At 41.1% G+C, this 13464-nt stretch overlaps 1 protein-coding gene across 1 annotated transcript in view; it reads right to left on the reverse strand.

The window, feature by feature from the left end:
* Positions 1 to 8226: 8226 nt before the first annotated feature.
* LOC145414167 (organic solute transporter subunit alpha-like) overlaps positions 8227 to 13464 on the reverse strand; it is an 82472-nt gene continuing 77234 nt past the window's right edge. Inside the window, exon 6 of the mRNA XM_080283733.1 lies at positions 8227 to 13360. Within this exon, the coding sequence (XP_080139859.1) occupies positions 13080 to 13360 (281 nt within the window). The 3' untranslated portion in view covers positions 8227 to 13079. The remainder of the gene's footprint in view (positions 13361 to 13464) is intronic.

Raw genomic sequence — 13464 nt, forward strand, 5'->3', positions numbered from 1 at the left:
CATAGAACTCGTTTTCTTTGCAGCCAGCCTGATAGAAAACCCTGTAAGGTAAAGAGGTACTCCTACCTGGATCAAGTATTTTAAACCTCAGGTGAGCGATTTCTCTATAAATTTTCGATGTTTCTCACCAAAAGCGGATGTTTGAGCCCCCCCCCAAAAAAAGGTCCAAAAATGTCGGGACTGGGGCGTACCACTGCCCAGAAAATGTCGGGATGGGGCGGGTTAACAGACTCATATCACTCCAGAATTTACAGACTCATGTTACACCTAAGTCTTTACTTTAATACAAGTATCACAACACCTTTGTGCAGTCATCCAGCATCATCAGTAACCACTACTCAGTCCGTATGTCTTGTATCAGAGGCCTCCTAGCACTGATTAAGTTTCTTCCTGGAGCCACTTAGCTCTTCAAGAGCTACACATTTACTTCTCTTTTTCATTACTAGACTGAGGTACTGTGTACTGAAAACCAGTAATGGTATTGCAAAATATGGATCTCTCTGCAAGAGTAATGATTATACAGTACTCCAGCTTAAAGTGAATTTCAGCAAAGGTAACACATTACTTTCATATGTTGTTGTTGATGAGTGGCATGTTCTCATCAGATTAGGATTTGTCAAAGAAAAATTAGGCAACTATCAATAAGGATTCTTACCTCTGTCCAATGCTGAGAGCAAGTGACGAATGAAAAGAGAGCACACACCAAAGAGGAAGTACAGTATGTTATCTCTGTGTCATCCTGTGCGACATCAGAACTGTGGAATCACAACAAGGATTTTTCCATTTTCTCATGTAATTTGTTCGCTAGATTTTTATTGCTTTCATTGTTACAGACTGGACAAATGTTCAAATCGAGTACAATCTTATTACCTATAAGCAACAATTGATAAAGTTGTTTTAAGTATACAATACAGAAATGTAAGTTACCATAATACTGTTGTAATAATTTGGGGTTCATAGTACTGTATGTAATTTATGATTGTTTACTTAATACTGTTATTTTATTTGAAATCTGAAATAGTTCAAACTGTATCTGTATGTGTTTTGGAGAGATGAATAAGAGAGGAAGGTTGGTAGTGTTAAGTGTATCTGAAAACAGGAAGTGATAACAGCCTGTTCTTTGTTGACTGTTGTTTTCCCCTATCAAATCTGAGCTAACAGTAGGTTACTGTGGCAGGGTGAAGCAAAACCAGGTGAAGACTGAATTGGAGTAATGGTTGAAATGGAATTAATAATATAGGCCACTGTGAGCATGGAAGTGAATAAGTTACTACATGACAGTATTGTGATACCAACTGTATCGTATGGAAGTGAAGCTTGGACGTTGTTGGAAGGACACAAGTCAAGAGTGAGAGCAGTGGAAATGAGTTATTTAAGAGGAGCATGTGGAGTCACATGTAGAGACAGGCTGACGAATGTGGATATAAAGGAGTGTTGTGGTGTGGATGTGGATGTGATAGGAAGCGTTATGAGGAACACACTGAGGTGGTTTGGCCATGTGGAGAGGATGGAGGGTGAAAGACTGATGAAGAGAGTGTATGTGAATGAGGTGGAGGGGGGAAGAGGGAGGGGGAGGCCGAGGATGAGATGGAGGGATGGGGTGGAGAGGTATATGAGAGAGGGATGTGTGAGTTGGGAGCAGGGCAGTGAAATAGCAGGGGACAGGGCAACTTGGAGGCAATTTGTTTGTGGCCACCCCAAACGGGATTGAGGCGTCTGGCAATAGATAGATTGACATGTATATATATATAGATATATATATATATATATATATATATATGTATATATATGTATATAATATTTATTTATACACAATAAACTGCTGAAAGCAATTGAGGTTAAATCAGTAAAATGTACTCGTACTTGGATTCGAATACATCACAAATGTACTCGTCCTTGGACTTGAATTCAGCTATAAAACGGAGTACTTGTACTTGTACTTTGATTCGTGATACCGTAATGTAATCATACTTGAACTCGAGTACAGAAAAATGTACTCGAACCCAAGCCTGGTCAGAGGAGGGTGAGGGGTGGCATGGTGAAAGTGAGGAGTAGCTGGGTGAGGGTGAGGGATGGCAGGGTGAATGCTAAGTGGGAAGGATGAGGGTGAGGGGTGGCATGGTGAGAGTGAGGAGTGGCGGGGTGAGGGTGAGGGGTGGCAGAGTGAGAGTGAGGAATGCCAGGATGAGGGTGAAGGATGACATGGGAAGTAAGGGTGATAGCATGAGGGTAAGGGGTGGCAGGGTGAGAGAGGAATGCCAGGGTGAGGGTGAGGGGTGACATGGGGAGTAAGGGTGAGGATGAGGGGTGGCAGGGTGAGGGTGAGGGATGGCAAGGTGAGAGTGAGGAGTGGCGGGGTGATTTGTGGCAGGGTGAGGGAAGCAGAGATATGTAGTAGAATGAGGGAAGTAGTTATGTGGCAGGGTGAGAGAAGCAGTTATGTGGCAGGGTAAGGGAAGCAGTTCTATGACAGGGTGAGACTCAGTTTCATGACAGTGAGAGAAGCAGTTATGTGGCAGGATGAAACGCAGTTATGTGGCAGGGTGGGAGTTGTGTGCTGCCTAAACAGGAAGCCAGCAGATATGTTTTTTGGCCTTTCCCGCTATATCACGCCATGGATAAGTTAGATAAAAAAAGGGAGGGGGGAGGATAAAAAACTTGGCACACGATAACACCAAGTATCCGGTATATAGATTTCATAATACAGACTGGTTCATCTGCGTATTATAGGATGAAAAATACTGTACTGTATCTAGGAAAGGGAGACAAAGCTTTCAAACTCTAGGGTGCTTCATCTCCTCTTCCACAAATTATCCTCCATCAGATGTGGGGATGATATAGCTCTTTCACCTGAACATAGCCCAAATTTTCATCATTTTGTGTCTTCCCATAGCTCTGACAGAGAGAGAGAGAGAGAGAGATAATGTGGCTCTACATCCAGTCTTCAATAGTAGCATCTTATTCAGTTCGTAATGTTAATTATTTTTATTAATTAGTATCATTGATACACATATGGCAATTTCAGACCAAGTTAGAGGACATGGGGTATACTGAATTTAAACTATCCCGGCCATGATGGTTAACAGGCTGTATCTTCATGACAGGTTGTGACAGGCTGGTAGCTGTTGAAGTTGTCGCTTACCTTGGATTGCCTGACCAAACAGATTCGTCAGCCACAAGCAAGCAGGCACCTTTCTATGGAAGACAGCGCTTCACCAGGATCATAACAGGGTTCTTCCACATACTGAAGTACTGGTAAAAAGGAGGCATGATCCCCAAGAGGATGAGCCTTGTTCAGGAGGTATGTTTGAGTAGTAGTCTCCACCTCGGACTTTGACTTGTAAACGCAGTATTATTGTAACCAGTTTTTGCTAGGGGGGAAATAGATTGCATATTCCTTTGCAACTCCAGCAGTGCTGTTTTAAGTCTCCCCACACACACATATGCACCCACACACTCATACAGGCGTACAGTATATATATATGCTGATGATTTGGTGTTGATTGCAGAGAATGAAAGGGAGGCAGAGGAAAGGTTTAGGAAGTGGAGAGATGGTATGGGGCAAAAGGGTTTAAGGGTAAATGCAGATAAAACAAAAGTGATGATATCTAGGGTTGGTGGCGGTACTGTCAAAGACGAGGGAGAGTGGCCATGTGCAGTTTGCCACAAGGGCGTGGGAAGTAATTCCATCTTGTGCGGTGTGTGTGATAAATGGGTGCATAAGAGATGTAGTGGTATCAGAGGTAGACTGCGAGATAATGCTGATTTTATGTGTACGGCGTGCCGGGGTGAGCAGGTGGAGATCGTCAGACGTGAAAGGATTGAACTTGCTGGCGAATCTCTTGAGTGTGTGGAAGAGTTTTGTTATTTAGGAGACATGTTGTGTGCTGGAGGTGGGGCTGGAGCTAGCTCTGTGGCTAGGGTGAGAAGTGGTTGGAAGAAGTTCAGGGAGCTCTTGCCTCTCCTGACATTGAGGGGGCTCTCCCTACGTGCTAAGGGGTCTTTGTATGCAGCGTGTGTTAGGAGTGTAATGCTGTATGGCAGTGAGACCTGGGCAGTGAAGGAGGAAGACATTCGCCGGCTCAGACGTACAGAAATGATAATGATTAGGTGGATGTGCAGTGCGTCCCTGCGTCCAAGGCCTGGAGGGGCTGGGTTTACAATGGAAGAGTTGAGAGGTAGGATGGGACTGGAGTGTATTGGTGTTGTGATGAGGAGAGGTAGATTGAGGTGGTTTGGACATGTGGAGAGGATGGGGGATGATAATTGGGTGAGGAAGGTGAGAAGTGTTAATATTGGGGGTGGGGTTATGAGGGGTAGACCGAGAAAGACATGGGACGAGGTCATTAAGTGTGACCTTAGGGTTAAGGGACTGAACAGGGAGGCTGCAATGGATCGTGCAGCGTGGAGAGCCGCCATTAGGTGACCAAGGCCGACACATGCAAGCATGTTGGAGCCTTTAAAAACGAAAACGATATATATATATATATATGTAGTGTATATGTATATACTGTATATATATCAGCCACGGACTTGTTGCTTGGAAAGCCAGTCTTAATAGGAGGGAAATCACCAGGGCTTGTATGTACATCTTCATCTTTATTGGCTAACGTTTCGGTACAATACTTCTGCCATCATTAGAGCCTAAAAAAGAAGTAAAGGACTGTACATGTAATATTCTTCTTTACTGTATGTTAGTCATAAGTGATAAATAAAATTGCATTAATTTCTGCATAAAAACCTTAAGGTGAAGTGCAAAATGAATAATTTTGGGTGAAATTAATCTGTGAAAATAATGAATTTACAAGGTGAAAAATGCAAAATGAATTATTTGGGGTGGAATTAACCTACTGGAAAATAATGAATTTAAAAAAATCATTCCAGGTCAAATAATAAAAAAAAAAATCTGAAGTCGGGTCTGGTAAGTAATATCATTATTAAAACAAAATAAATAAATAAAATCACAAGCTGTTACAAAGTGTGGCAAGAATTCATTAACATATTAAATACTTACGTAAATACTAGTATAGAAACTTTAACAGTTAAGAAAAAATGCACTAGATGACAATATTTAGCAAACTTGTAAAAAAAAGAAAAAAAAAAAATCTAAGAGCCCAAGACATAGAATTAAAAACACAGTAATTCTGTAGATACCTCATTATTGCAGATAGTAGGTTTGTCCCTGTATGACGGATGGGACTCCAGTATTAACAGGTGACTGTCTGAGGAGGAACTGGTCAGCACAGACAAGCTCTCCGTGGACATAGGGTGGTCGTTGTCGTGAGCACGTTTACGAATAGCTGAGAAAGGCGGGCTGGTGATAGGGTTGTTTGTTCAAACAGATTGACCAAAGTGTTCATAGGTGCGTGTTTTGAGGTGCCGTTTCGGCTTCCCTATATGCAAAGCATTACAGCTTTGACACTTATATTGATATGCAATGGACAATTGCAGCTTCTCAGGAATTACATCTTTGAACTTAAAGAATGACTGGAGAGTGCAATTTGCCTTGAAAACTACCCTAAGATTTTATGCAGGATATTAATGCAATTTTATGTTATTACTTATGACTAAAATACAGTAAGAAAGAATATTACATGTACAGTCTTATTTCTTTTTTAGGCTCTGATGATGGTAGAAGTACTGTACCGAAAAGTTAGCCAATAAAGATGAAGATGTATATACAAGCCCTGGCGATTCTCTTCATATACAGTTTATATATATGTATATATATATATATATATATATATATATATATATAAATACTGTATATATATATATATATATATATACTGTATATGTATATATATATATATATATATATATATATATATATGTAATGCACACAGGACCATACATGTGACAGCATTCATAAAACATTCTAACCACATTTTACGGACAGCAAGTCTCTGTAATGGTTAACTGTCATCACAGTTTGTTTTGTTTTTCATATTTTGTCACTGCATTGATTTTGAAGTGTTTGATGGCCATATGTGTGAAGACAAACATATTTACAAATAAATTTATGCACAACTTAAGCTTAGGAGAATTCATAAATTCATCCTAGATATGATGGGATCAGATGGAGGATACGATATAGAAAGAGTAGAGAGACATCTATAGAGTCCACAAGCAGTTGTTTTTACCCTTACTGTAGCTCTCTCACCTCCCATTTCCAGGATCAGACTTGCTTGGCTTTGACTGGTGAAGCCCAGATAAATTTGGGGTCGTGCTTTTGGGACTAATATCTCCTCTGCTTCTAAAATGTCCGTTTTCAAGAACATGGAACTCATATTAAAGTGATGTGTGAAGTCAGTGAGTGTACAGTGAGGTTGGATGAGGAGGAAATTGAAAATGTGAGTATGTTTAAGTACTTGGGTAGTGTGATGAGTAAGGATGGAAGTCTAGAGGGTGAAGTGCTTGAAAGGGTGCAACAGGGAAGAAAGGTTGCTGGTTCCTTGAAAGCAGTGATAAGAAACAGGGAAGTGAGCATGGAAGTGAAAGAGCTACTACATGACAGTATTGTGATACCAACTCTAACATGGAAGTGAAGCTTGGACCTTACTGGAGGGACAGAAATCAAGAGTGAGAGCAGTGAAAATGAGTTATTTAAGAGGAGCATGTGAGTCATGTGGGGAGACAGACTGACAAATGAGGAAGTGAAGGAGCATTGTGGTGTGGCTGTGGATGTGATAGGAAACGTTAGGAGAAACACACTGAGGTGGTTTGGACATGTGCAGAGGATGGAGAGTGAGAGACTGATGAGGAGAGTGTATGTGAGTGAGGTGGAGGGGGGGAGAGGGAGGGGGAGGCCAAGGATGAGATGGAGGGATGGAGTGGAGAGGTATATGAGAGAGGGGGGTGTGAGCTGGGAGCAGGGCAGTGAAATGGCGGGGGACGGAGTGACATGGAGGCGATTTGTTTGTGGCCACGCCTTGCGGGATTAAGGCGTCTGGCAGTAGATAGATAGATAGAAGAACATGACCCACTACCTATTTCTTTGTGGAGGTTACTTGAGTTCACTAATGGATAGAGAATACTTAGTAGTAAGAGGGTTGGGGGTGTAATATTCTACTTCTTTGCCCTATGATATATCATTCACACACACACACACACACACACACACACACACACACACACACACACACACACACACACACACACACACACAGGCAGACTTTTTTTTTTGTGGGGGGGGGTACTCAGAGTAGGATGAGTTCACCACACCAATGATTACTCAGATTAGTCATAATAAAGCTGTTATTTACCAAGATATAACATGATAAATATGTTTTGCAAATGTCAAGGTGATGATGCGAGATGGTGCCTGACAATGTATCGGGATGTGTTCAGGTGTCTGGTGATGTGTTCTGGTGCCTTGTGATGTGTTCAGGTGTCTGGTGATGTGTTCTGGTGCCTGGTGATGTTTTCTTGTGCTTGGTGATGTGTTCTGGTGTTTGGTGATGTGTTCTGTTGCTTGGTGATGTGTTCTGGTGCTTGGTGATGTGTTCTGGTGCCTGGTGATGTGTTCTGGTGCCTGGTGATGTGTTTTGGTTCCCGATGTGTTATGGTGCCTGATGATTTGTCCTGATGATGTCTTCCCATACCTGCTTATGTTTCCTGATAGTGCCCTTTCAGTGTATCCTAGTGCCTAATGGTGTGTCCTGGTGCTTGACTATCAATCCACCTATCACTCTACCTGTCAGCCTGTCTGCTTATGTATGTACATGCTTGCCACCCTCCCTATCTGCCTGAAACCATAGTAACAAGATAAATGATTCCTTTGTTTACCTCTTAAAGGATCCTTTTAAGAAAAGCAACCTGTTACTCGTTCCTACGAAAGTAATGCTCCAGGATAGAAATATTCAGAATTCTGTTTTTAATCCATAATTCAAAGGAGGGGTGAACCCAGATGAATATGATGTGTAGAAAGAGGAAAGAAATGCCTCAAGATTTTACCTCTCAAGGATGACCCATTTTCTACCCATTCAACTCCATATTTTAAGGAGACTTGCCTGGTCTAGATGGATAAGACTCAGATCTGTCCAGGGTTTCACTTAAGTACTATCTCCTTTGCTTACTTGTATAATGCCAGCTTGCCCGTTTTCCAAAATAACCCATTACACCCCTTTTCCTATAATCTCATAGTGAGACCTGGCCTATGGATGGAGGACACACAGTTGAAGGGGAGTTGGGGTGAAAAAAAATGGGGGCTTCGTAGCTCTATGTTCAAGTTTATTGTGCATGTTACACCTTGATATTTATGTCTATGATATTTATAATTTTTAGTACTGACATAGCTTGTATCAGTATCGTACAAGAGAATATTGAGGTGTACTGTGTAGTATAAATCACTGAGGAAGAGTTGTCATGACCCCTGTCCAATCCCTGTTCTTGTGCTGAAGAGACTTATTGCTTAGATATTATACTCTTCTTACTCTAACTTGGCCTAAATTTACCATCTCTCCCTCTCCAGTGCTGAGTTTTAACACTAAATTAGCACTAGAATATGATGCCAGTCATGAAGTGTTGTGGTAAATCTGTAGTGCAGTACTATTCTTATTCTTCCACTGGGCTATGTGAAGTACATTGCAAAAGGTTGGAATTCTGGTCCAGGTTAAGGTGAAAATAGGGTATAATTTGAAATGCCAAAAAATATTGCAATAACTTTTTATAAACCAATTACTACAGCTACAGTACACAGCCTAATAACAATCACATTACAAGAAAAATAAGCACATAACAATACTCTCTTTTTCATTGAAAATAAATACACATTTGAATCAGATCACATGTCATAAGAAAAATATTGCCAACAATAACCAGACTAGCCTGTCAACTGCCGAACCTTTTGGGTGTTTGGCCTAAGAAGAACCTAATAAAGGCCTACTACCTCGACTTGCAATATATTCTTAAATATTCTTAAGCCATTTATTTTTAAAAATCAGTCTAAGAATCTTTATGAATATCACCTGACTTTTTTTTTTTTTCCCCATAAATTTTATTTGAAGATACATCATAACATGTGTCCAAAAGACACTTTATGCATTCGGCCTAAGTCATATTCATAAGACTATGAGTATGGCTTAAGTCTCTGGGATTATCTGGTAGGGTACTTAAAATGTACTGATAACTGTCCTGGAGGCTTTAGGCCCTAGGGGCTACAAAGGGATTTAATCCCTTTGCTAGGCAACAACGACCATATAGCCCCACTAGGGTTACAGGAGAGAGTTACCCCTCCTAGTACGGCCAGCCACCCGGGCAGGGGGCGAACTTTCAACCTTACGATCTCCAGCCTGACACCCTACCACTGAAGTACCGCACTCCCCTGGGGGCTACAAAGGGCTAGTTTCAACTTGATCACCAAGTAATTCAATGACAAAGCGTTTCTTGGCCTGCCCTTACTATGAGGGTGTGGCAAATACAGTACTAAGTGGTGCATCGTTTATCCCACTCCCTCTGCACGATTTATTCTTGCTGCTACCGGATGATTTTATTCAGCTTAAGAGAGCCATCCCACAAGTACAGGTTAAATGTAGGTTGTATCTAAACCTTTGCAGTGGTGAAAAGTCTGTCCTGATCCAAATAAAATCGTATGAAGACGTACTCGAGGATATATTCATGCGTAAGTGCTGTATATATGTATATGTACTGTATCTTCCAGGTTTGGCATGCCTGATATGGGTGGGCAGCTCTACTATACATCTCTGAGTCATGATTTGTGAGTTTGATGGGCAACTGATCCATCGGGCCAAGGAACACAACTTGCCGTCATTGAAGCAGCAAACCCGCCCCCAGCCTCTGCTTCAGGTGTGGGTGTGGAAAAGCTTTTGGAGTGTAGGGTGAGAGAGAACACACACAGACTGTTGGAGTGACTGTGTCTGTGAGTGAGAGAGACAGAGACAGAGTATGGGTGCGAGGCTTCTGGAGTGTAGCATGAGAGAGTGCAGGTTGAGGTTGTGCTGGAGTGGCTGTGACTGTGAGTGAGAGTGTATGGGTGTGAGATGCTTTTGGGGTATACAGTGAGAAAGTGTATGTGGAGACTGCTGGAGTGGCTGTGTCTGTGAGTGAGAGTGTATGGATGTGAGAGGCTTTTGGGATCTAGAGTGAGAGTGCATGTGGAGACTGTGCTGGAGTGGCTATGTCTGTGAGTGAGAGTTTGTATATCACACTAAATCTCAATAGGGTGCCAACATAATGACACCATATGAAAGGACATACAACTCCACCTTCTTAATATCACATACAGCTACACCCTCTTTAAAGTCCACCCCTGACTGAGATTGAGCTTAGATCAGGGTAATTGGTAGGGGCACGTTTTACCGACCCAACCATCTGAGCTTCCCCATCCATACAGGAAATACATATACATCTAATTATTGTCATATTCACATTCAGCAACAAATGAATGGATATAGCCTATATAAACAGAATTATTGTCATATTCAGCAAAAAACATCCTGAACAAAGTCATCTGGTGTTTGCTTGAGCAGTGAGAAAGTAACAACTTTGGGACACATTCTAGTCAGCTAAGAAACCTTTACCTTATCAACTTATCTCTGCATACCGTATATTATCTTAGTACAGTATTATCTTATAGGGTATATATGCTAACTACTGTATGTCTGTTTTAACCCCCTTCACTACTATTAGCCTTTAACATTTTTCTTACCACTGCCAGACGATTTTATTCAGCTATCTGTCTTTCTGTGTTTATATATTTACCTACCTATCTATCCATTTGGCCATAACAAAATAGCCATGAAATGTGCTAGTATGAGAAGACTCTATTTGTTCGAAGAGCGACTCATTACATATTTACAATGTAATATTTTTTAAATACACATGAAAATATTGTCAGCTCTGAATCTTTGAAATACATGCAGCGTTAAAGTATATGGCGAGTTTTATATAATACAATGTCTGGATCCTTGACATCCTGTATGAATGATGTAAAATGATGGTGATGACAGAGAGAAAGAGAGAGAGAGAGAGAGAGCTATCATGTTATAATGGTTCTAAAAACTTCAAGCTATTGTTGCTACTGCACTATACCCATTTCAGCTAAGGGGATTTAGATTAAGTAAATGCCGGTAATGACTAATGAATTAGAAAATACAGTTATACCACTGGACACAGTCTGGAGGGCTTCGCTGTAGAAGATTGCCTTCATTTGTAATGGCTGGCTACTACATGATCAGTTTTCTCTGGAATTATTTCCTGGTACAGCTCTTACAACAAAGTACTATCGTGACCAAAGTTCACTGATAGTCACCTGCCAGCACTGTTTCCTGCCTGCCACGTTTCTTATTCCTCACTGATGCCATATTCCTTTGCTGAGGACTTCATATCGCTATTGCAAAAAATATTTCACAAATCACATTCTATCACCAAAGTCTACAAGGAAGTGCTGGCGAACTTTTAATCATGGTAGTACATTCTTGGCTCACTTTAAGGTGGCACTCTGTACCACCTTGCCAAAACATACATGCTATACTGCAGGTGCCTGCAGAGGACAAGTAATTACCCTTGCACCAGTTTACCATGTGCTGCAATGCTTTCTCTATCAACCACCAAAATTACTATCTTCCTGCTTTCTGAGTATTGTGGAATCTAAATGACCTCTAAAGTTTTGTCATGAGGGCTTGTCATAATCCCTCTGCTTACATTTTAATTACTGTACAGGAAACAACAGACATTCATCAAACAGCATTCCTTCTGCACCCAACATAATCATCACCACTCATATGCATAAATTCTAAAACTGTAACTGCCTTCCTTTCGTATCTAATCTCTTCGTCAAAGAAAATGAATGTTTCTCACATTCTTTCCTCTAACATCAGTCACAAATAAATACCGGTAACTCTTTTCTCGTTGCTTTTGCAAACATCAAGCACAATAATAATTTTTCAAAAACATTCAAATCCAGATTTCTTAACTCCCTTTAAACTGGCCTTATACAGCATCAGCATCACTAAACAATAAATTGTTCCACTATTCCCTACCTTTATATATATATATATATATATACACACACACACACGATTGCAACTGTTTATTTTCATTCAGATTTAAAACACTACGTATTTGACTACCTTCCTTTAGCATCTGAATCACTGACACTTAAAGACACCCACATTGCTTTTCCAGATTTCCTGTCACAATCATCACTTTATATTTTACTGTAATTTCAGAACACTTACTGACCCTTAAGTTCCTGCTTGTAGTTACTAGCACACAATGACACTTAGCGACTCCTGTACAGTTCCTCCAGATTTCCGGTCATAACCATCACTTTGCAGTTCCACTATAATGTAAGATCACCAAATGACTCTACTGCTTTCCTATTGCATCGGCATCACATTAAATGGCACTGAGTATCTACTGTGGGAGGTGACGATCATCATCCACCCAACTGATGTAGTGATTCTTCCTTGGATGACTACACATTGACAAGCTGAATCATGATTTCCTGTGACCCTGGAAGCCATTTCCAATGCTGGGTGGTAACTATATTACCAAATAATGGGGTTATGTGGAGCCTACTATAGTGCCCCTGTTAACTGGGAGGAGGGGCACGAATGTGGCGTCCATCCAGGAACTAAACCTCCACACGGTTGTGCCTCGCCACAAGGCGTTGTCCACTGCAAGAAAACATTTGTCCATTGCACGGGATAGCCTTGAAGAGGCGATTTGTTTGCCTGCAGTTGCTGGGTTTGCGCAGCAAGACAGCCTGGGGTTGCTCTGTTATTATTACTAGATAATTTTTCCAAACTTCCTGTCATAGTCTGCTTTTATTTCCATTTTAATTTCAGAAGACTATTTGTCCCTAAAATTTCTTTTCTGAAGCATCATCACAAAGTGACACATGAAGAATTGTCTTGATCTATCAAATTTCCAGTCGCAGTCATCAATTTCCATTTCTATTATAATTTCTGAACTAATGATCCTTAGTTATTTTTCCCCAAGCATCAACACCAAAAGACACTTTGACTCCTGTTTTGGTCTTCCAGATTTCTAGCCACCAATCAATACTTAATATTTTCCATCTTGCTCTTCTATATTTCTAGCCGCCATAATTATCATTGTTTATCTACGCTGGACTTGAGCACGGTGATTTCAGGCTGTGTAAAATCCTCCAGCAGACCTCTTCCTTCCGGTCCTTCCCTGCTCCCCATTTCACTCTGGAACCTGGGCAGCTTGGGCGTTCCGTTGACCATGAGCATCCCTGAACTCTGGCCATTCATATCTTTGGTGTCCTGTTGCCTGTAAATGGTGACCTTCGGGATGGGCAGCTTGTAGTAGTGCCTCGCCACCACCATCAGTACCACCAGCTGGCCCAGCAGAAGGGAGTTCAAGATGGCTGAAAATAAGAGGACACATTAGAAAAAAAATTAAGGAAGGATGGAAGGTAAAGATATAATTAATATATGAAAGAAGGAAAGGGGTGGTTGGTACAGACAGGAT

Source organism: Coenobita brevimanus, chromosome 98 (assembly GCF_032717465.1).
Source record: "Coenobita brevimanus isolate Jiangsu-jjx chromosome 98, ASM3271746v2, whole genome shotgun sequence".
In the NCBI taxonomy this organism is placed as follows: domain Eukaryota; kingdom Metazoa; phylum Arthropoda; class Malacostraca; order Decapoda; family Coenobitidae; genus Coenobita; species Coenobita brevimanus.